At 42.1% G+C, this 23,160-nt stretch overlaps 3 protein-coding genes and 2 non-coding genes across 6 annotated transcripts; 1 reads left to right on the top strand and 4 right to left on the bottom strand.

Moving 5' to 3' along the window:
* Positions 1 to 275: 275 nt before the first annotated feature.
* Positions 276 to 4,548, bottom strand: rpl3 (ribosomal protein L3). Its single transcript, XM_020652715.3, has 9 exons — positions 4,428 to 4,548; positions 2,969 to 3,161; positions 2,582 to 2,750; positions 2,094 to 2,229; positions 1,700 to 1,886; positions 1,352 to 1,614; positions 1,171 to 1,266; positions 803 to 922; positions 276 to 412 (listed from the first exon to the last, which is right to left on the bottom strand). Exons 1-9 carry the CDS (start codon positions 4,428 to 4,430, stop codon positions 368 to 370), a joined length of 1,212 nt encoding a protein of 403 aa, XP_020508371.1. The 5' UTR covers positions 4,431 to 4,548; the 3' UTR covers positions 276 to 367.
* On the bottom strand, positions 492 to 622 carry LOC114921224 (small nucleolar RNA SNORA54). Its single transcript, XR_003809515.1, has one exon. It is a non-coding gene; the product is annotated as a small nucleolar RNA SNORA54 (small nucleolar RNA).
* Positions 1,959 to 2,050, bottom strand: LOC114921225 (small nucleolar RNA U83B). Its single transcript, XR_003809516.1, has one exon. It is a non-coding gene; the product is annotated as a small nucleolar RNA U83B (small nucleolar RNA).
* A 525-nt stretch (positions 4,549 to 5,073) lies between the features above and the next one.
* On the bottom strand, positions 5,074 to 12,932 carry slc25a39 (solute carrier family 25 member 39). 2 transcript variants are annotated; one of them, XM_020652718.3, is made up of 12 exons: positions 12,713 to 12,928; positions 11,281 to 11,386; positions 10,798 to 10,857; positions 10,192 to 10,242; positions 9,145 to 9,254; positions 8,967 to 9,034; positions 8,687 to 8,811; positions 8,426 to 8,599; positions 8,128 to 8,237; positions 7,263 to 7,344; positions 6,870 to 6,950; positions 5,074 to 6,332 (listed from the first exon to the last, which is right to left on the bottom strand). In XM_020652718.3, the coding sequence occupies exons 2-12, from the start codon at positions 11,375 to 11,377 to the stop codon at positions 6,214 to 6,216; spliced, it is 1,077 nt and encodes a 358-aa protein (XP_020508374.2). In that variant the 5' UTR covers positions 11,378 to 11,386; positions 12,713 to 12,928; the 3' UTR covers positions 5,074 to 6,213. The 2 variants fall into 2 exon arrangements, with proteins under 2 accessions (XP_020508374.2, XP_065820333.1); XM_065964261.1 differs by lacking the exon at positions 10,192 to 10,242 and having other exon boundaries at positions 12,713 to 12,932.
* Positions 12,933 to 13,223: 291 nt separating this feature from the next.
* On the top strand, positions 13,224 to 22,748 carry grna (granulin a). Its single transcript, XM_020652708.3, has 14 exons — positions 13,224 to 13,381; positions 13,912 to 14,052; positions 15,102 to 15,239; positions 15,349 to 15,477; positions 16,094 to 16,175; positions 17,482 to 17,588; positions 17,776 to 17,929; positions 18,043 to 18,177; positions 18,672 to 18,769; positions 18,863 to 19,099; positions 19,779 to 20,138; positions 20,784 to 21,020; positions 21,150 to 21,407; positions 22,032 to 22,748. The coding sequence occupies exons 2-14, from the start codon at positions 13,912 to 13,914 to the stop codon at positions 22,173 to 22,175; spliced, it is 2,220 nt and encodes a 739-aa protein (XP_020508364.3). The 5' UTR covers positions 13,224 to 13,381; the 3' UTR covers positions 22,176 to 22,748.
* Positions 22,749 to 23,160: the final 412 nt, after the last annotated feature.

Genomic DNA, 23,160 nt, shown 5'->3' with positions numbered 1-23,160 from the left:
GTACACTCATTTTCAATAGTATAAACTTGTATAGTTAATAAAAAGCCCTTCATGTAACTGTTCTCCATAGGAAAGAACAGATGCCTCTACATCATAAGCCTATCAAAATAAGGTTTACAGTATTTCATCATTTACAAGTTTTAATAGTCAAATTAGTTTATTGTAGCGAATATCTATTAATCCAAGCAAGACATGAAGATAAGCAGATTCTTTATAATAGCTGAACTGAAAGTATCCATGCATGACTGATGTAATAAAGACAAACACTAACAGGATGTTTGGGTTTCTTTTTTTATTAAATAACTCTGCAGAACAGTAAAGATGGTGATGGTGAATGTAGCAGAGACTTTGGTCGTGGACCGAGACTTTAAGCAGTCTCCTCCTTGGTGATGCGGTCCTTCTTGAGTGGTCCCTGTTGAGAGACAGAAACATAGCCATCAGTTTTATGATAATACTTGGTTAGCTTTTTTTTTTTTTTAGCCATGAGCAGCAAATGTTCCCAGAGAGTGAACAGGGAGCGAGCACAAACAGGCACTGCTCCCCTGCCTCACTGGAATTCACTTTAGCACTGGAATGGAACCCAAATTCATACTGAGACTGAACCAGGTTACGAACAGTGCAGGAGGATCGGAAAACATCAATAATGCAGCAAGTTTATCAAACTTCATCACTTTTATGACAATGTTAAATCCTAAAAGAGATTCTATGGGCTCCATGTTTATTCTTCACAGACAAGTTGTAACAAGATGTGCGACACTGACCAGGGTAGAAATACAGAGACGTATAGAAGTACAAGTTTTACCATGAACGCCTTCTTCTCCTCCACGGTCTGGAAGCGGCCATGACCAAACTTGGAGGTGGTGTCGATGAACTTGAGGTCGATCTTCTCCAGGGCACGACGGCTGCTCTGCACCAGCAGAGACTGAGAAGTAAAAAAAAAAAAAAAATACACGTTTACAATCTGCCACAAGTGAAAGATTACCATCTCCATTGAAAATAATGCTGTAGAATCATGATCAGTGTGCAGGAGTCTGCTTACAAATTAAATCTCTCCAAAATTTGGTGCCTGGATGTTGATTTGTGGTATTGAAACAGGTTTCAATATTGAAGTTTTACTAGAATTGTATCAAAGATTAAACTTCCGTTAATCTTGACAACATGTGTCCTCACCTTGCGCAGAGTCAGCACCCTCTTCTTGGTCCCCACAACACAGCCCTTCACCATGACAAAGTCGTTGGTCACATCTCCGTAGTGGACAAAGCCACCCTTTAAGAAGAAAAGATAAAAGTTACAGCTTCTGCTCACAGGTAGGACATTGCACTGAAAGCACAGTTCAGACACGAGAACGTACCAGGGGGTTGATGCTCTTGTTGGACAGATCGTACTCTGTTGAGGCGTTGTTCTTCACCAGCTTGCCGTCCTTGGTGTGGTAGCCCTGGCCGATCTTGTAGATCTTCTTGTTGATCTCAGTACGGTGATGGTAACCCTTCTGACCGGCACGGGCCACAGAGAAGGCCACGCGGGCAGGATGCCAGGCACCAATACAGGCCACCTTACGGAGACCACGATGGGTCTTGCGGGGAAGTTTCTTTGTGTGCCAACGGCTGGTGACACCTGGAATGATGAGAGATTTAGTATTCAAGGCCAATTGATTCAGATCAGGATGAGTTTTTATTTGGAGATATCCTGATCATCTTACCCTTGTATCCGTGACCCTTTGTGATACCGATGACATCGATCATCTCGTCCTGGGTGAACACATTGTTCACTGGCACGGCCTGCTCCAGCTTCTCGCGGGCCCAGTCCACCTTGTCGGCGATGGTGCCTCCGTTCAGCTGCACCTCCATGAGGTGAGACTTCTTTTGCCTCACGGGCAGCAGACGCATCTGTAAGGAGAAAACCTCAGGTCAGAAGAGGGAGAAAAAAACAACCTCAAAACAGCAGAATCATTTATCTGTGTAGTCTCAGAAGGAAGGCAGCATGGAAGGTATCCTCATGTTTGTCAGGCGCCATGCCTGACGCAAGGTCCGTGGTCTCATCACTGACAGACAAAGCTGGAAACAAAATAAATCCCATGTAGGACTTTAACTAACCTGTGTGTGGGCAATGATGCGGATGACCTGGCAGTACTTCTTCATGGAATTGAAGTCCTTCTCCAGCTGCTTCTTGCCCTCATCATCCTGCCATTTCTTGCAGTACTTGGTGAACGCCTTCTTCTTGGACTTGTACCTGAGAGCACGCAGTGCACAGAGGACAAAGTTTGGCACTGGTCCTTCATAACCCCAGAGGGGCCAGCGGAAGAACACAGTGCGTAGCTGCTCGCCTTCCCCCTCCGTGTGGATAAGGGGGCTACATCAGCTAGTGAGGATTTTGGCTCATGGCAACGGTTTCTAAGAAGCACTTTCCACCGGCCAGAGGAGCCCGGAGCTCATCAGGGCGCGGGGCACCTGAGCGGAGCTGCCACAGAGGCCACCGACATGTTAGACTCACTCAGTGAAAACACACGACTTGTTTTATCTCCACTGGGCAACTAACTGCTTCAAGCACTTCTTACAAGACTTCATTTTATGCAATGTCTCACCAGTTCTTGTAGAAGCGGCGCTTGCACTCATCACTGACGTGCTCAGCGAAGATGGTCTTGAAGGAACGGAGACCTCTGGGGGTGTTCACGTATCCCACAACTCCAACCACAATCATGGGAGGCGTCTCCAAAATGGTCACAGCCTCAACCACTTCCTTCTTGTTCACCTCTGCAAGTGAAAATATGACAGTCAGATTTGATATGGAGTACTTCGATGTCTTTTAAGTAGCGTAGACTGCGCTCAGTGCTCGACATTCAGCAAGGGCTGTAAACCCATTCTGTCCGCCCGTCGAGAGTCTCATCACAGGCAGAACTCTATACAATATAAACATCAGTTAAATCACTCAAACATAACTAGAAAAAGAAATTCAGTCTGATCCCACTCACTTGATCCGGGTCTGTCGACCTCACGGACGATGTGGGTCATGCCGGCCTTGTAGCCCAGGAAGGCCGTCAGGTGCACGGGCTTGGAGGGGTCATCCTTGGGGAAGCTCTTGGCCTTACCACGATGACGACGACTCCTCTTGCGGGGCAGGAAGCCCAGAGAGCCGTGGCGCGGAGCCGAAAACTTACGGTGAGACTGCGGAGGGAGAAAACAGGCATGAGTCGGCGGTGCCTACTGTGACATTAGGCCAAGAACAGTTGTGGACAGCCTGCAGGATGAGCTCTGTATGGCAACGTCAGCAGTTACCAACTCTTAAGTTTGCAGATTGTGCTGTTGTATAGACTGCGCTCAGTGCTCGACATTCAGCAAGGGGGATAAACCCATTCTGTCCGCCCGTCGAGAGTCTCATCATAGGCAGAACTCCATTAAATCTAAACTATTGTAAATTAACAATGCATTAAAAGAATCAGCTAGAAAATAGTCAAATCTGGATTGCAGTCGTGTGATCCTGATTGGTCGACAGTGTGGGCCATGCGTTAAGCTGAGAAATGCAAGCGCCTCAAAGAACAGTTTTAAAACTGTAAAATTTATTTCTGGGGCAGATATGTAGAGAGAAAGTATCTGATATTCAGACTTGGTAAACTCTGATCTATAGCAGGGGTGGGCAACTGGCGGCCCAGGGGTCACATGCGGCCCCCCCCATCAACATGGGGGGCCGCATGTGGCCCTCCAGTTCATTTTATACACATCAATTGAGTGGCTACATGACAAAATCTTGCATGAAAACCAGAAGTATGTCCATAATAATATTTGATCACTGGTATGTGTTGAGTTAATTTGACAAATAATCGACTAATCGTTTTTGTATTCTACAATTTGGCCCTCCGGCAGTGAGAATTAAATGAATGTGGCCCCTTGCTGTCACCGTTTTCATTAACCTGCTTAAATATGACCTGCCAACAGTGATAACTTCCTAACCGGGAACTTAACGGGTGGGTGCAAACTGCAGGACATCATGTCTGCAATACTAACCATACCGTTACTGACCAGTGACGTCATCACGAAGTATGACTGAGTAGTAATTTTCAGGTCAGCCACGTTATTAGCATGAATAGCTTAGCACCCTGAGTGTGCATCTACCAGTCATTTAAGCTTTACTTTAAGTGGTCAGGGTTTTAATATATAAATATGTAGTAGATAAACGGTGTGTACCACCCATGTTGTAAGATTAAAGCCGGAAGAAATAGCCTTAAACTAGGTAACATCTTACACCGCGTCGCCGGTTTTTCGGCCTTTACATTGTTTTCTATAAGCAGCGTTCAGTGAAATAACACAATCATCCACTTCAAATAGTAGTATAAAGGTTAAATAAATCACCCAGAAGACTCAAATGTTACGGATGCTTTAGATGACTGACAGATTAAAAGCTCGTAGTGTAAATTGAGAGGAGGTCGCACTCACCATGTCGTCTCCAATCCGGTTGAAAGAGGCCTACGAAGGAGGAACACTTTGGTTATATACAAAACCAAATATCGCGGGATTCAACGGGATTTTCCTCAGAGAAGAACCTCCCCCGAGAGTTAGGACCCAGAAGGTGTAATGTGCCTCTGCAGACACCAGATGCCGCTGTTTCTCAACATTTAACAAAAAGAAAAAGAAACGTACAACGCGTAAATTACAAACTTGTTGTAACATGACCAGAAAATACATCTTTAAAAGACTACTTTAAATTAATTTTTTGTATATATAATTTTTTGTTAGTGCTTTTCTAGTCTTCTTACTACTCAAAGTGTGTTTATCCATTTACACACTGATGGCGAGGCGCTGCTAAGTGTCTATAACTTATCCATTCATACACATTCACACACCACTGATGTACCAATGTGAGCAATTTGGGGTTAGGTGTCTTTCCCAAGGACACAGCGGACATGCGGCTGCAGGGGCTGGGGATCAAACCCTGACCTTCCAAATTAAAAGACGACCAACTCTACCACTGAGCCACAGCCACTCTTACTAAGCTCATAAGCCTTATATCTTTAATTTAAACGATAATGCTCTATTATAACTTATTAACGAATTAATCACACAAGTAGTACAAGAAGCTGTCTTTCACATTTAATCACATTTCATTTATTAAAAAATAAACAAAGGACATACATTACCACCTTTGAGGCAGCAACATGTAATGATTGTGTGCTGCAATGTTGGAGTAGATCTTTAATGAAATGTTATTGTAGTAAAGAAATTCAAACATGTCACCACCAGGAAGCCTTTCGAGTAGTTTTTTTTTTTTTAACACATCACCTTATAACTTGTGATGGTATTCATTCACAGAATAAATCAGACATGTTCATGAACTCTTGCAGTATCATTTTAGCTAAAATGCTAAATTCATGCACAGTTGATCCCACATTGTCCGAGAAGGCTCTTTTTTTTTTTTTATGAAGCCCAACCTTTGTACCGTTATGATAACATACAGGAAGGCTTACATTTAACTAAGAATAAAACTTGTTGTCATTTCTATGGTTGTATTTCACAGCATGAATCTTGCAAATGTCAAGTGCTACAAACGACCAAACCTCTCCACCATATTTAACAGATTTGTCAGTCATGTACTGACTGATGCATCATGCTTTACTGTTACAGGAATGCAGGGTAGTGTAGTAAATGCTAGTGCGGGATTCTTTTCCCACCATGCACCTGGTCTGGACTCTCTTGTTTCCTGAGGCTCATGCAGTCAGTCCATGAAGAAAATAAACCTCCCACCACTGTCCCGCATCAAAGGTCAGTTACTTCAGTGTCTTTAAAGGTGGTGTTGAACCTGTAATGTTTGTGCACAGATGTGTCAGGTTTCTTTGGGGGCGGGGGGGGGAGGGGGGGTAAAGGTTTCTCCTGTTAAGCAAAGTCAAATCATTCTCTTTTTAAAAGGTACATGTAAGACGTTTACCTACTAATCAACACACATCAAGCCTGTAGTCTTAGAGTATCTCTCGGTGTGTCGACTTTTTGTTCAAGCTCATTAAAAAGTTCAAGGATGATTTATCACAGTCTGTGGTGAACTTTCCAAGACAGCAGATTTGCAGGAAGAAGCTTCCCTTAACGCATCTTTCCTTCTGGGTTCACTCAAACCCCAAGTCCAGGCCACGCCTGTTCCTCAACTCTTCCCCCTCTTTATACTTTGAGGAGCACTAAGCTGATAACAATGTCTGCTGGTGCTGCTGTGGAGAACCTCCTGCACAGACAGCCTTTAGGAGAGCGGCCCGTCTCGATCCAGGTTCACCTTTTGGAAGAAAGCCTTCCCGAACTCATAAGTGCTTATCATGACAGCACAGGCCGGGGCCACCTTGATCACCCGGGGCATGAAACCTGCGGAAAATACAAAAAGGTGTTCAGCAGTGGTTTACGGTCACATAACCCTGAATCCTATTCATTATCTTACTTTTACAATACAAACAAAAGCAATAAACACACGAGCCATTCTTCACGTCAACACATGAAGCCCAATCTAGCTGTCGGCTATCAGAGATTAGCTGTTGTCAACTTGGTTGTAAACACATTGTTATCTAGTACCAAAGGTAAAGAGGTAGAGAAAAGAGAGCAAAATATGTTTGACAAAAAAACTAAGTGTATCTTAATGTGATTAACAGGCCAGAATGAAGCTCAAGTGTGAAAATTAGCATTGGTTTTGTATTTCTTATTTTTAAGTTTGTTTATATGCTAAGCCACTGTAGAAGAAAGGACCCGCTGACCCCACTGTGTTACAGTTTTGTGTGTGGGTGGGGGTGGGGGTGGGGTAGAGGGTATTTGTAATAAACAGATGTATACCATATGTTATCGCTTATTTGTTTTTTTTTGCAAAATAAAAATTGAAAGTCCTAAAAATAAAAACTAAGTGTACAGTACCTGCAAAAAGGCCCCTGTAGCCCAGCTCGGCCCATATTTCTTTCATGATGTGCCATGTGGACGTGGTTCTCTTAGAGCACACTAGGAGGAAAATAAATATGCTTAGAAATATGCTACACCAAAAAAAAAAAAAAGAAGAAGAACATGCTACACAACGATGTAAATACATTACACAATAAATAACTATCTGTATTGAGGCCCCGGTCGGCCTCAGGGTTCAGTTCTGCAGAGGCTGTAGTCCTCAAAAAGCAGCCACCCTCCTTTAAGACATATCACTCCACACTCTCTCCTCTTGATTTCCTACTCTACTGTCCCGTCTCTCAAAGCATCAAAAGCCCAGAAATAAACCCTAAAACTAACTAACACTCTGTATCACCATGTATGAGTACAAACCTCCTACAGTATCCATTTCTCCCAGCTGAATCTGTCTCCGTGTCTTCACCACGTCAAACGGCAGCGTCAGGATCGCAGCAATCTGGACACAATGAAGGATAAAAAAACAAGCCATATGATGTTCTGTAAGACTCAGGTGCAGGCAGCTGTTACACCTCTAACTGTTTAGTAAGTGCATATACAGGCTCAGCAGTCATATCAGACGGGCTGAGATCCATTAATTGCGCAATAAAACACAACAGTGTGAATGTGGGTCAGCGTCGAGCGGCCTGATTCTCTGAAATAACCCGACAAATACTTTGAGCGCTCACAGAGCTCAACCTTGAAAGCTTGTTATCTGGTGTCTGAGAATTATGAGGTCACTGGGACACATTTATTTATTCAGTTCAGCTAGTGAAGTGAAGTCAGTTTAACAAAAGGGAGAAAGATCTCAAAGCCAGAGTGTATTCAGACTGGAGAACATCTGGACAGAGGTGCATGGAGAGTGAGAGACTCCAACAACACTCGTAGTACGACGATGAACTTTATTAACTTCATTAGACCGACACGTTTTAGCTTGTGGCCTTTATCGGGGTTATGGCAGGGCATTTGAGGAATAAACATCCAATCACAGAGGTTTATACCCTGCTCTGTGTGATGGTAGGAGCATGCAAAAGCTAAAAAGACCTGCAGTTTAAAGAACTCACTTTTGGGTTTTTGGCTAAATTTGAAAAATCGAATGTGCCACACATTGATGATGAAATAAAAATGTACACAAACCAGTTGTTGCCTGATTTAGTTAAGTCTCTGTTCACTCACATTAAGGACATCATTTAAATACAACTCTCAAACAGGTTTTTCTTTACATTACAGTTTGAGTACTCACAGCTCCAGAAACGGCTCCGGCTGTGAAGCTGATGGAGAAGTTGGCCTGAGTCACTTGGGACTTCTCACACAGGTGGGCCTTCACCAGCTCATAGTTAAACCAGTACAATGCTGCAAAACACAAACACACACAGATACAGGTGTAAAGAAAGTGATCTAATGGCTACAATATACATTTTTGGGACGTATTTAAAGTATCAAAGAAGAGTGGAAATACACCGGCAACACAAAAGAGGATGAAACGTTCCCTTCTTGGGTTCAAAGTGTCATTCGTCTGGATTGTGAGGCGCAGCTCTCACCAGAGAAGGGGACGTCTCTGAGCACGGTGGGACCCCAGCCCCTCCACAGAGACAGCAGGCCGTCCTGGGCCACGGACGAGCGGATACACGCCCGCAGCTCGCTGTAGGGAAGCCGACGGGACTGCATCTTAGTCCTGACGAGCTCCAGAGGGCTGATCACCGTCACAGCACCCACTGCAACACATGAACACACACACACGCCTTCAGAATCCTGTTAACGTAATACAATCAGGACATCTGATCCTGGTTTAATTGACTTACATCTGGCCAGACCCCCGGCAACAAGAGGGATATGACTCCCCTGGAAACCCAGACCGTATCTCAGGAAGTCCCTCAGCTGGTCGTAGCAGGTGAAGTAGATGACGGTGGCAGGTACAGCCATGACACTGCACACACACACACACACACACACACACGCAATGAACAAAGGTTTCAAAAAGAAAATGTGGACAGCACTAATCACTAACTATTTAAACATCTTCCTCGCACTAACAGAAATGAATTCGACGTGTGCAGTCTCGATGAGAGTTTAAACACTCACAGTGTCGGTGGCAGACCGCTCCACAACGACCGGAGTCCTTCATGTCGAGTGATTTTCACAAACGCGTCCTGAGTCACAAACAAACAAACAAACAAACATGTCACTCATGGTGTGAAGAATAACAAACACACACACACACTGCGTCAAACCAAAAAGCCACAGCTGTACTCGGACTCACAAGCGTCCCGCTGAAATGCGTGGGTGTTTTGTACCAGCTCGTACAACTGGTTCCGTTCCGACACACGTAGACGTGATCCATCAGCCCGTTACAGTACAAGAAACACTTCCCTGTGAGAGACACAATACGCAGACGTTAGAGGAGTTTACAACATGAGACAAAAAACAAAAACATTCATCAACTCTATTCCTGAAATTCATGTTTCCACATTTTGTTCTGCAGTGTGTTTTCATTTTTTCTAAACTGAGCTGTCCCCTCCCTCCCTAACAGAGAGGTGACTGATAATACACGGCATGGCAATGACCATAGAGTCACTCAGGTGATAACACCGCTGACGTCCTTGCCTACTGCTTACTTTGTCTGTTTGTCCAGAGCTGGTTTAAGATAGACTATTGACGATCCACCCCCCCAAAAAAATAAAAATAAAATCATTTCACAACCAGCTTCTCCGAGTTGAGGAATCATTGCAGGAAACAAAGCATAATATTTGCTCAGGACAGGATCCAAGGTAAATGAGTGAAGAATACTTTCAGAAAGGATGTACAGTAACGTTGTAAACAATGGCATGTAACGAGGGAACATCTCCATCGCTGTTTTGTTGTTTGAAATGTTGAAACTGTGAAACTCTGTCAGCATGAAATGATGGTTTAAAGCCATCCTGTACATTAGAAAACAAATAAGACTAGATAACAAGATCAACATCCTGAACTTCTACACTCACACTACAACATGTGAATGTATATGCAAACAGGTCATCTTGTTTGTTTGTTGGCACGTGAGGTTTGGTTAGTTGAGCATGTGCCCCCCCCCCCCCCCCCCCCCCCCCCCACACACACACACACACACACACACACACACACACACACACACACACACACACACACACACACACACACACACACACACACACACACACACACACACACACACACACACACACACACACACACACACACACACACACACACACAGTTTTGCTGGACGACTGTGTTCATTTTAAACAACGTCCTCGTTTCTGCATGCAGCCACGGCAGGTCAGATACTCACACTTGGACGGGCGGATGATGTCACCCCAAGGAGCTGCTTCACGGGCTAACGCTATGGAACAAAGCACAAAAGCAGGACAGACAGTGACGTATACAGACACACACACAGGTCATGTGTAGGGTTAAAGAAGCATCACGATACCTCCACGAGGCATCAACAAGCAGGGGTTAAAGGCAAAGCAGGTAGTATGAGTTTAAAGCTCCCGCGTGGAGTTCTTGAACGGACTGAAATGAATACTGCTGTCGCTATATGACCATCAAAAGCCAACAAGACCATCAGCATTAACATTTCCTTTTTCTCAATAGTTATTTTTGATGTCTGTAGCTGCTGCAGGTGTCAGACGACATGAGTAAAAGCCTGCTTCAGAAACAGCTCCGATCACAATAATCACAGCAAATATTTTCGATCAGTTGACACATTTGAAAGCAGGATGAGATTTTTTTTTTTTTTTTTTAAACACAAAATAGGAAAAGCGATAAGATGCTGACGCTGTGTTGTGTCCACTTTTTTTGTCCACATGGGGGCGCCAAACAAACACAAATGAAAAGTTCCTCACAGGAGCTTTAATGAAGTAAGATCCAAAAGATGTGGAGCGGCTTCTCTTACCTTGGCGGAACGGTGTTTGCTGAGCCTGCAGCCTGATCTTCACAACGTCCAGCGGTGTGACTGTGAACGAATGCATTGACAAATTTATTAATAACAAAGGTGTTGTTGTGGCTCGCTTACACCAGGCTAACAATAATGTGGTCTAATGCTAGAGTCCTGCAATAAATCCTCTATTCATGAAGTTGTTGGTAGATATTGAGGATATATTTTGTCGGGCAGGTGTTTTTAGTATTTGCATCAATAACTCAAACAACTGTTACTGTAATTCAAATGCTGAATCAACACATCTCGAACAATGTTGAGGTAAAACCTTGACATTACCATGAGGCAGAATTCTATTTAGGTTTACAAGTAACGAAGAAACTGGTAACGAAGTGACATAACAAAAACAAAGTGTGTTCACGGGAAAAAAACTGACTGTTTAGGAAACTTCTAAAGACAGACCCAACTTTCTTCTGGTAGAATTTGTCTCCATTTGCTTACCAAAGACAGATGTGAGGAGGGCCCCGGTGCCAGAAGCCAGCATCTGCTGCACTGGTGAGATAGCAGCCACAGGGCCGCTGACAGCTCGCTCGCCCATCCTGCACACCTGTCACAGAAGAAGAAGAAGAAGAAAAGAAACACCACTTTACTCCAAAGAAGACACAATGTTCTGTAAGTTATCTCCTTTGAGGTGTTGTCTGACCCAGTGGAGGCTTTGTGGCCGGATGTCATGTAAAACAACTGACTAGCGTTGTAACCGAACACCCGGTTTGTGACTTGGTTTGTGAGCTGTTACGTCAAATAACTTCTTGTGTAACGCCTGCTCCTCCGGGGGATTCTCCAAACTAGTGTCGCGTCGACAAAAAGCGTCCAACGGGACGAGAACACGCGCGAGTAAGACTGCACTTCCTTTAATGTGAGCTGGTTGCGTCTTAGGTGGAGTTGCTGTAACGGGGGCCGTTGAAAACATTACGATAACTTATCTACAATGAGCATGTGCAAAACGCACAACAGCAGAGAGACCCATCCCCAACCGAGAAAGTGAACAACTGGCACGTAGATAAACAGGGAGTTGTTCAAGATTGTCCTCATGGCTGCAATGACTCTAAATAAGAGTTCATTGTTTGTTTGTTTTTAAGAAAGTCTACACAATGTCAGGAAGTCTGGGACCAACAGGTGGAATAATCTAATGAAACATGAGTTTTGGGGAGCACGTTTAGCTAAGTAACAGTCTTTTCAAACACTGTTTTCCAGCCTGTGTGGCTGTCTTTTGTTTCCTTTGGGAGGTTGTATTTCTGGATTTAATTACTCTTCAGAATGACAGTGAAAGGCTCTGGACAATTCATTCCTTGACAAACAAGAACTCCTCTACCTGAGTAGCCAAAACTACCATACATGTAACTATTACATTGTGTGTGTGTGTGTGTGTGTGTGTGTGTGTGTGTGTGTGTGTGTGTGTGTGTGTGTGTGTGTGTGTGTGTGTGTGTGTGTGTGTGTGTGTGGTTGGGAGGAGGTCTTTATGTCACCTTCAACCTTCAACTTCATTACCCAACGTTAAGAAGAAGCCTCACACGTTTAAAGGACACAAATTGAAAAAAAAACTATAAAATGTCTTAAAAAGTCTTATCACGTTGTCTCCAGAAATAAATATAAAACCTACAGTTCAGGCACAGTTTTTTTTTTTTTTTTTAATTTCTCCATCGTTGGCAAGCTAATTTTAGGTTTAAAACAACATTTGAATTCTTTAACTCAATTTTATTTTGAAAAAAAAAATATTTGAAAATATTTTGAAAGCATTGAAACAGGCCTGACTGATATAAATCATGCAGCTATCTTTTTTTTTATTTTTTTTTTAACAATGCTAAGTGAGTAGCTTGCTTGATAGCATTTCTAGCACTGTGTATTTTGTGTGGCTAACACGCAAAACACTCACCTCAATTTAAGCTGGCAGCGTTGCTTTTTGTGGCGTCTTGGCCCATTTCAGGAAAAGAAATACCGATTACATTCAAGAGCTAATGACGCTAAAATCCATGGTGGTGGTCGACCCGTGAACATGTTGTTGCAAGAGTCGCAGCAGGGCATTTTAGAAGTCACAGATTGTGCGCATAACAGCCCACGGAGGTGTCACTGATCTGCACACAAACTGCGTAGGGCGTTTAATGAACGCAAAGGCCGGTGCACATGCTTTAGAGATCAGCGGTGACGGAGCGGAATTCATTTGGCTCCGCCCCCCCCCTCGCAACCCTGTCCGCTGCAGTCGCTGTGGCGCCGCCTGCTGGACACGTCAATGTGGTGCTCTGCAGCTGTCGGCATGTAAACACGAGAACCCGGTAGTCAAACTTGAACCTGATTAAGTGCAGAAACGGGAGCAAACTCATTTAAGTAAAAAGTGAAATGAAGAAACCAGGAGAGGCGCTGCATATTCTCTCTCTCTCTCTCTCTCTTTCTCTCTCTTTCTCTCTCTCTCTCTCTCTCTGTCTCTCGGGGGCGTGTTTTAGGTTTTCATATCATGCAGGTCATGATTAGTGATCCCTAGTCGTGACTGTTGAGACACTTGTGAAACAGCTTTCTATTCACAGCAGCTCTTCAATCTTATAGCAAGGTAAGAAATAAATAAACTTGTTTTTTTAACCTTTTTTAGGCCTACATTAATAACAAAAAAAAAAGAAACTTAATTATCACAACCTTTCACAATTATTTACTAATTTACAATAACACCGCGACTCTCACCTTTAGACTGTTCCACCATTGTGCGCTTTTTTATTTGATTTCATTCCGTTGACGCGTTGTGCAAACTGAACGAAACTGAAAGGGTGGAGTTGTTTTTCTAATAATTATTATCTCCGGATTTGACTTGCTTATTTCGAAGTAGAGAAAACAAAAAACAGGAACAAAGGATTAAAGGAACCTTTACAGTCTGTACATTGTGTTATCTGTTTTTATACACTTATACGTGTTAAATAGTTTTTGCAGATCCATCCATCCATCAATTTTCTTCCGCAGATCGGGTTGCAGATTTTAATGCAAAATCACATTTCTGGTGTTGACTGTGGTTTGGGGGAATTCCACCTTTCACTTTTCCTTCATTAAAGAAGCGCTCTGTTAATGTGTGTGTGTCCTTCCTGTGTGCAGATGCAGAGGTGGGTTGTGTTTTTTTGCGCTCTCCTGGCCCTGGTCGGTGCTCATGAGTGTCCAGATGGAGGGAGATGTAAAGACGGTCAGACCTGCTGTAACGACCCGATCAATGGCTATGAATGCTGCCCCTTTGAACAGGTAGATATTATTGTGGCCTACTTCCTGAATGCCAAGCATTTTTATGAAGATACAAAATGTTTGGCAGGAGAAATAAATCAAAATGAACTGTCGTAACCTTTTTGGAATGAGGCGTTTTACTTACACATATTATAACTGGATATCTTGGCACCAGACATTGATCATTTTACAATTAAGTGTAGAGGAGAGTCATCCTTACAAAAGAAACTAACTGCACAAAACAAATAAAACAGGTTTACTCCTGCTTGTTAAAAAACAATCTTTAAACTGTATGTGTTCAAAACTGAAGATGTAACTTTTGGTTGCAAGAGTCAGAAGCATTCATTTTGGTTTGTCTTGCTTCGAGATATCTCTTTTTGTCATCGAATGGTCGTGTAAAATAGAATCAGAAGAAGTTCATTCTACCTATCTATATGTACAAAGTGACAGTCAACCTGTAAAACATCAAACCTACTTCAGCTCTAAGTCTTTTAGTTGGTCGAATTATCTTCAAACTTAGCTGAAAACCAGAATCTACATTGCTGACATGTTTGTGGATTTAATGTCTTAGGATGAATAATTAAAAGAAAAGTGGTCAAAACAGTGAAGTTAAAACAAAACACAGCTTAATGAAAGTTAATTTAGGTACAGCAACAAAACCTTTTCAAGCGAGTTAAAGGTGGCTACAGCTAGCCTTGGTGCAGCTTAATTTACCTACTTCCCCCAGAAATGTGAATGTATCTTTAAATGTATGTGTGGATGCACTATGGAAGCTCACCTTTACCTTTTAAAAGGGCAAACCACAGCTAAGTGATAGTAGCCTTCTCTGACTTTACTTTAGTAAAATACTTACTCCCTACACCCATCACGTAGTAAAATGTAAATGTGAGATAGCCGTACTTTTGTACTCTTAAAGAAAGGTAATTATGGCTGTACAATGGTTCTATTCATGTTCAGTGGTGTTTTACTGCTTCATCAGCCAGATAAAAGCTCGGGCCTCATTTGGCCAGTGTGATAGCATTTTTAAAACTTTGCTAGTCAAACTGTTCCTACTACTACTGTCTTTGTAGGGTGAGTGCTGTGAGGATCATGACCATTGCTGTCCTGCGGGAACACTCTGTGACACAGCAACATCCAGCTGTGTGAACGCTACTGTGTCCGTCCGCTGGACAGAAAGAACTTCTGCCAATACACCCAGACTCTCTAGAGTAAGAATACAACCATCTTGATGTTTTAAATCTAAAACACTGAGTGAAACATGACATATGACATGAACGTGCCTGCTGTAAGATTGTCTTTCCCACCTTGTTCCTGCAGTCCTTTAGGATGATCAAGTCATACATCGGGGAAGAGGATGACAACATATGTCCTGATCAGTCGCGATGCCCAGCTGAGTTTTCTTGTCTGAGGGCCTTGACAAAGTTTGGCTGCTGTCCCTTAGCTCAGGTAATTAAACCTGGTCCAACATAGGTATGGTTACACCCTGACGCATTTTTTAAACACCAACATACTGCGTAGTTCAGTTTTTAAGAAAAAAGGATGCAATACAACTTCAATTCTGCTGAAACGTTTTTGACTATACACAATTTGACTATAGATTTTTTTTTTTAAATGCCCTCATCCCTTTCTTATTAGGTTATTCAAATAACAAAACAAGTTCATAGTGTCCTTTAGTTGACCACTCATACATGCTGGACTATTTTGAGTTCACATTTGCAATATGTATTTCTAGAAGTCTGGTTACCGTCTCTCACAAAAGAAGTTTTCTAACTGAGCACTTTCACTATAAACAAAATTTGAATATGCTGAATGAGATTTCTGCTAGTGTCAGAAATTATGTAGCAGAGCTGAATATCTGTTTGCACTGAATAAAATGGCCTTAGTTTCCTGTGTTATGCTGCATAGTCATTTACTGGATTACTTTATCACTTCAATTTCATGGGACATTTAGATGCCTACGAGTGCATCTATTTGGAGTGATAACGTTTAGATTTAAAAATGTGATCAGAGGAAATGCATTTATTAAGTGAACTATTCTAATTGTTTTCTTAACTCCTTGAAGGGAGTCCCCTGCTCTGACGGGAAACACTGCTGTCCAGAGGGCCACCAGTGCAGTGTCGACTGTCGCTCCTGCATCAAAAAAGGTAAAACTCCTTTACTAAGTACAATAATAACATATTACCAGACAGTCAGGAAAACATCAAGGTCTTTTCGACTCAGCTCTAAACTGAAGTGAGTCTTATACGCATGCCTGTTAATGTGCAAGAACTTATCTTATTAAGTATAAACAAACATGTCTTGGAGTTCCTCAAGGCTCAATCCTCGGGCCTCATCTGTTCTACACCCCACTTGTTCAGTTTAGTGATAAGTACAAAATGTTTTTCATTATTATGCAGAAAACACACATTAATCTATTACTATTGAGTAAGTGCATCACAAAAATGAATGATCTGAAGTACAAAAACTTCATTCAAGTAAACAACAATGAAATTGAACTAACTGTTTTTTTAATCAAAGAAGCATTATTTAAAGTTCATTTTCATGTCACTTTAGGTCCGCAAACAAAGCCAAAAATCATGGTGAGGTCCTGGACTCAGACTTCATTTTCAAATCTACAGCAGACTATGTAGACAAGTGCAGCTGATTCAAAGAATTTATTTAAGAATATGAATCTTGCTGATATTCTGCTCTGGCATGAATCATCCAGGCCTAATAGAATATCTATTATTCATTAATAGTCTGCTTATTCTGTGCTCAGTCAAAACAAAACCTGGAGAAGCAGCATATCGGAAAAAGCTTAAGGTCTACTTTCACTCTCAGTTCCTTAATTCATGGCTTGTAACATTTCTAGTGTTATGACTTTTTTTTTTTTTGACTTCAGTAGTTTTATATTGCCTTGTTTTTATGTTGTATTCCTCTCATTGCATTTAAATGTCTTAAATACAGCATTTGGAATTGGGTGTGTTGAAAGCCCCCATGAGAAGTTTTTTTTTTTACTAAACAGACTAAAATTGAAAAAGACTGAGTATTTCTATAAAGTCATTTTAATGCTTGTAACGACTGCCAAGGCGTAGATGTCAGATGAGACAATAACAGGCCAGTTCAATCCCTCTGAACCTATTGACAAACACCTTTTTCTTTTCAATACTATAGTTACACACAATGCACTCCTATTTCATGAGATATTTGGATGCGGAAACACCTTCTTTATAACTTCATACAAAATATTCACAAATTAGTGATACATGTGTTTGTTAAAAGAAAGCAGGGTGAGATTTATTGTCAAAAACACTACCTACACATGTACACAACTCAAACAAAAAGTTCCTCACGGGAGCTTTAAAAGGTGCTCTAAAAATTAATTTATTTTCTTTAACTACCAAGCCTTTAAACAATTGATAAACGCCTTTTTGAAATATGACTTATTTAGTTGTTGTTATGTTGTTGCAGAGTTTGTAACCACAGTTATGTGTGGTGACAAAGTGACCGAGTGTCCTGATGGGACGACATGCTGTGAATCTTCAGATGGCGGGTGGGGATGTTGTCCACTTCCAAAGGTATGAACATGTTTTATAGGTAAAATTTTATGTTAGCCACATGTTACTCCACATGTAAGTGAGGCATGAATGAGTAAGAGTCAAATCAGGGATTTGCATTTCCTGTCTTTATGTCCACTTATCATGACTTTATGGTGTCTTATCATGTAAAAGGTGAACTCCATGTGTGTCTTTATTGTCCGACCAGGCTGTGTGCTGTTCCGATAAGATTCACTGCTGTCCTGAAGGGAACACATGCGATGTCGAGCAATCAAAGTGTATTTCATCCTCTACGAATAAAGTGTCTCCGATGTGGGCCAAATTCCCTGCTCGAATCAGAGCGGAGTGGGAGAACCAGAAAGGTCAGATTTGTTTTTCTGAGTAAATGTACTTCCTCAACTGAATCATTGTGTAAATCTCATTCTGCATGTGCTCATGCAGCAGAACCTGTGTGTGTGTGTGTTTCCACTTTTAGAGGGAGAACAAGTGACAGCAGAGACAGTTCACAATGACCCTGCCTCAGGAAAAACCCCTGAAGCCACCACAGTGAATACATTTCCCTCAACAAAAAAGGAAGTATCGCTCTCAACCTTCACTCAGGCAGCCGCAGGTTAGAAGTTTATCATGCATCAAAGAGTGAACAAGAAGAAAACACCAAAAAAAATTTAGCATCATGTGAGAACAGGTGTGTCAGCTGGGTGTTGAAGTTTTAAGCTCCAGCATTTCCTGCTATGACAAGACAAACTGTCTGTGTTCCTATCACTACTTGACAGGGCTATAAAGGTTCAAATGAAGTTAACAGTTAACTTGCCCATTATCAGCTTTCCATTAACAAAAAAGTGTGAAACCAGAGTTGCAGAATTGGAGACCTTCCTAAAAAAACATCTGAAAAAATTGTACAATAACCTTGCTGTACTCAAGCTGTGTTATTGTTACCACATTGTACTGGTACAGTTTTTTGTCACTTATTATATTATATATTAATGTACATTTTAATTGAATTTGCCGTGTTTTTATCCTTAAAAATCTTCATATTTTTGTCTCAGTATGAGGGCATATTTTTTTAATATTCATGAGAAGTTGCTGTGGTTTTTATGTTCCCAGGTAATGATGTACCCTGCAATAGTACAGCATCATGTCCAGATGGCTCAACATGCTGTAAAACCAAGGAAGGTGGCTGGGCTTGCTGTCCCCTACCGGAGGTATTGTTTCAGCTGTAATATTTCTGACAGAATCTTAAACTCTGACTTTTAATGTTGAGATCAATGCATCTAACGTGATCATGTCGATCCCAGGCGGTTTGTTGTGAAGATTTTATTCACTGCTGCCCGAAAGGTAAGAAATGCAACGTGGCTGCGGGGACCTGCGACGATGGAACGTGCTCTGTGCCAATGGTCAAGAAGGCACCCACAATCCCCCGGCAGGGTGCTCGAGTGGGTGATGTTGCATGTGACGAGTCATATAGTTGTCCTGATGACTCCACCTGCTGCAAGACAACAACAGGAGACTGGGCCTGCTGTCCCTTTGCCAAGGTACTCAGAGAGGAAGAACTTTACTGCCCTCATGCCTGTACAGTATGGAACATTTTAAGCTAACACCAACAGCTGATATTTAAAGAGGACATATTATCCCACTTTTCAAACTTTTCAAACAGCCCCCCTGTGGTCTAAATGAAACATCCGTGCTGTGCTTTGGTCAAAATATAACATGAATCAAGCACCAGAGGAGGTTTGTGACCCTGTATAAACCAGCTCTCTCAGAACGCTCCGTTTTGGTGTGTGTGTCTTTTTAAATGCACCCTAACCCCCCCCCCCCAAGTTTTCCCGGTAGACATCACTCCTCTGTAGCGAGGATAAAAATGGCAGACCTGCGCCAAATGTTTGCTTTTTTTTTTTTTTTTTTACCAGAATCCCACTGTGACATCACAAGGAGAGCAAATTTGAAACTGAGCCCTTTGCTCTGTATTGTAAGACTTGTGCAGACGACTAACAAAGGACTGGATGGGTTTATTTCACATTTTATGGGTCAGTAGACACTCAGGTTACTCAGGTCATAATATGTCCCCTTTAATGTAAGGACAAGTCTTACATTCAAAAGAGCATTTTGAGCAGAAATGTTCCCACTCTTTCACTGGCTCTTGATTTTGTATTTACTTTCACACCACACTTCCTTTCCCTCATGCATCCAACCTAACTCTGTTTATTTCAAAAGGCGGTCTGCTGCGACGACCATGAACACTGCTGCCCCTCTGGCACCACCTGTGACCTCGCGACCCTCAGCTGTGAGCAAGGCTCAGGCTCTACACCCATGCAGCAGAAGATTCCTGCATTTGCAACAAGGGCATTCACTACAACGCAGACTGAATCCCAACTCACAGAGGTGACAACCACGCTGCAAACAACGGCTCAGGGTGAGACGAAGCCGGCGGAGGACGAGGTGACAACAGACGACGGGGAGAATAAAACAGTGGAGGTTGCTATTAAGTGCGACCCCCTCACCACCTGCCCTCAGGGTACAACCTGCTGCTTCATGAAGACACCTCAAAAGTGGGGCTGCTGCCCGCTGCCAGAGGTGAGAATGGTATTCTACATCAAGAAGTGAACCACAGTAATATCATGACTTTACATTTTGTTATACTTCACCTTCTGTAGCGGTCATCTCTTACTTTCCTGTGTTCATTTGTAAATATATTTTTTTACATCAGCTACAGGCTAAACATACTGCTGCTATTGCTTCTTTCACTTTTAAGTAACAGAAGTTTAGGTTCATGTAAGCATGTGATCACACTGTACAGACAAAGGTTATTTGAAGGGATTTTTTTTTTTTTAACCACAAAAAGTCCCTGCTTGATAGGTTTTACTTCTCGAAAAAACAGGAACTTGGGGGGGAATGAGCATTTCTGATTGGTTGAGTGCTCATAGCGTTTCATTTTGGCCACCACTTGTAAAAACTAAGTGGTAACCTTTATGTTTGTAGAGTCTTTATGTAGAGTAGGCGTAATTATTTGCCTAAACATCACGGGTCTTAAGACACGGTGAAAAGTGGGACCAAAAGAGGAGAAATGGAAAGTGTTAGTTCCTCAAAAACAAGTTCCTTGGACTAAATGTTCATGATTCTTTGGTTGGAATCTCATGTATTGCTTTGACAGGGTGCATTTTTTTTTTTTTTTTTTGCAAAGGATGTGAAAGTTGCACTTCTGCTCTCACTTCTCCCCAGGCCGTGTGCTGCTCCGATGGAAACCATTGCTGCCCCACCACCTACAAGTGCAACGAGCAAAAGAACACGTGCATTAAAGGAGAGGTTGTGATTCCGTGGTACACTAAACTTCCAGCCACCACCAGCGTCCCAGCTAATCCCGGGTCTGTGCATTGCGATGGTCAGACTCAATGTCCCGACCACACCACCTGCTGCAAGCTGTCCATGGGAGACTGGGGATGCTGCCCGCTGGAGAAGGTGAGCAATACCTTTGTAGATTAAAGTGCAGCTACTTGCAGCTTCAGTGTAATTCAGCTTTGTGAGGGTTTGCTCACGTAAACAAGGTCTATATCATGTTCCCTAACTTTGTGCGTGCCTTGTCTGCAGGCTGTGTGCTGCCCAGATAAGACACACTGCTGCCCAGAGGGTTACACCTGCGACCTCACCTCCAACTCCTGTCGGAAGCTGATCCTGCTGGAGATGGAGACAGTGCCGCTAATTCCTGTGTTTCTGCCCGAGCCTCAACCCCAGCTGCCACCTTTAGAGCACAAAGACGTCAAGTGTGACGACGAGACAAGCTGCCCGGATGGAGAGACCTGCTGCAAGATGTCTGACACCACTTGGGGCTGCTGTCCATTTCCAAATGTATGACGTCCAGTTATAGCTTCAACATGTTAAAGAATAGCTTTTATTTGTTGATTTCTTGATGAGAGGTACTTAAGAAGATTGATACCATCCTCTTGTGTGCACAGAAGAAGTAAGATAATGCTGAAAGTCAGTTAGCGTAGCTTAGCAGAACGACTGAAATCAAAGGGAAACCGCCAATCTGTTAGCTGTCTCACAGTGTTAAAAGACACCTACTAGTACCTCTAAAACTCTCCTAATATCGCCTATATATTATACTCTTCTAATTAATTGTCTTGCAATGTTATATTTTAAAATCACAACTAAGTGTGCCTCACCTTCAGCAGCAACATTATTCTCTATTATCAATACATTCAATAAATATTTGAATGGCTGTTCAAAATATAAACACATGAACAGCTTTTAAATTGAATTGATAATATGCTGTATTTATACACACGAGACTAACCAAACTGAGTCACCTTGATGGCCTACAACATTAAAATGGTTCCTGTATGTTCAGAAAGAATAGAGCAAGAAATGTTCCTTTATACTTTCATACTTAAACGTCTTTACAAAGGCAGTTTTTATACTTTTTTAACTTGAGGCCACCTCATTGCTAAACTTCATGTGTCCTCTCCACAGGCGGTGTGCTGCAGCGACAGGTTGCACTGCTGTCCCGCCGGCCTCACCTGCACTGCAGCTGGAGAATGTGTCCAAAACACTGCGCTCCACTGGCAGGACTGGCACATCTTCATGTCCAACAAAAAGAGAGCTCTTATAGTGTGAAGACATGATTTCATCACTGTGATATTTTCCTGCATGCAAAGCACTAATGAAGAAGGATGAAAAAGGGGGATTTTTAGGCTTATTGTTTAACGCTTTGTTCTGAGAGGTATAGCAGCTAAAGGTAAGGGAGCACTGTGGAATTGAATTGCATTATTATGGTTAGGATGTTCAGTCCTGACGGATTGCGCTGTTTAGTTAAATAGATCCTTGTTATTCTACTTGAAACTCCACTCCATCCATAAAGAAAAACAACCAAAGCACTCCTCTGGCTATGTGATTTTGTGTCCTGTCATCTGTTTCTCTGTGTTCTGCTGCTTTTCCTGTTTTGCAAATGACGTTTCTCTGCAACTTGTCACAATGAAGGGGCATGCTTTTATATCTTTGAATGTAATAAATTCAGAGTGTTTAGACATATGCAATGATTTCTTTCTTTTCATCGAATGGTGTTTTCAAATAAAAATCACTAACACACACGAGGCAAACGTTGGTAAATGCATGCTGGACGTAGCTCCTTCTCATTTCGAGTTAGAGAAGTGTCTACATATTTCTCAATAAAGATCTGATGTCACAACATGGGAAAGTTGTCTATTGAGTCATTTAAGAGAACAAACTGTACTATTGTGTGCCTATAAAGAGAGCAGGAGAGACTTGAACAAAGGACATCTTAAATTATTTAGATTTTTATCATTTAAAATGTAAAAAGAAAATACCTAAAACATTAAGAAAGTGTTCCAAACTTTGAACAAAATGATTCATCCCGTTTTTCCTTATCCTGACTTCCGGGCAGGAATTTCACTTTTACGCTGACGTCACTGCTAAAGGTTTTTATTTTTTTTTACGTGAGGATTTGTTTTTGGTGACCACAGTATTTGGCTCTTTTGAGCCTCCCCTCTGGGGGAAGTGTAAAGCTCAATAGGAATAACAAATAAAAACTTCGGGTTATTCATACAAAAATAAAAGTCGAAAATAAGTAAATTTTTCAATG

Source organism: Labrus bergylta, chromosome 16 (genome assembly GCF_963930695.1).
Source record: "Labrus bergylta chromosome 16, fLabBer1.1, whole genome shotgun sequence".
Taxonomy (NCBI): Eukaryota; Metazoa; Chordata; class Actinopteri; order Labriformes; family Labridae; genus Labrus; species Labrus bergylta.
The sequence above is the reverse complement of the archived record's forward strand: the minus strand, read 5'-3'. Positions and strand labels throughout refer to the sequence as shown.

What these genes read in the sequence shown, in the direction of transcription:
- slc25a39 (XM_020652718.3), bottom strand. Translation starts at nt 11,377, where the DNA reads ATGGGCGAGCGAGCTGTCAGCGGCCCTGTGGCTGCTATCTCACCAGTG. An exon ending in CATCATCCGCCCGTCCAAGT is followed by an intron (nt 9,255 to 10,191) that starts GTGAGTATCTGA and finishes TGTCTCTCACAG; the next exon opens with GGAAGTGTTTCTTGTACTGT. An exon ending in TGCCGGGGGTCTGGCCAGAT is followed by an intron (nt 8,600 to 8,686) that starts GTAAGTCAATTA and finishes CATGTGTTGCAG; the next exon opens with TGGGTGCTGTGACGGTGATC.
- rpl3 (XM_020652715.3), bottom strand. An exon ending in CGCCGCTTCTACAAGAACTG is followed by an intron (nt 2,230 to 2,581) that starts GTGAGACATTGC and finishes GCGTGCTCTCAG; the next exon opens with GTACAAGTCCAAGAAGAAGG. An exon ending in ACAAGAGCATCAACCCCCTG is followed by an intron (nt 1,267 to 1,351) that starts GTACGTTCTCGT and finishes TTCTTCTTAAAG; the next exon opens with GGTGGCTTTGTCCACTACGG.
- grna (XM_020652708.3), top strand. Translation starts at nt 13,912, where the DNA reads ATGCAGAGGTGGGTTGTGTTTTTTTGCGCTCTCCTGGCCCTGGTCGGT. An exon ending in ATACACCCAGACTCTCTAGA is followed by an intron (nt 15,240 to 15,348) that starts GTAAGAATACAA and finishes TTGTTCCTGCAG; the next exon opens with TCCTTTAGGATGATCAAGTC. An exon ending in GCTGCTGTCCCTTAGCTCAG is followed by an intron (nt 15,478 to 16,093) that starts GTAATTAAACCT and finishes AACTCCTTGAAG; the next exon opens with GGAGTCCCCTGCTCTGACGG.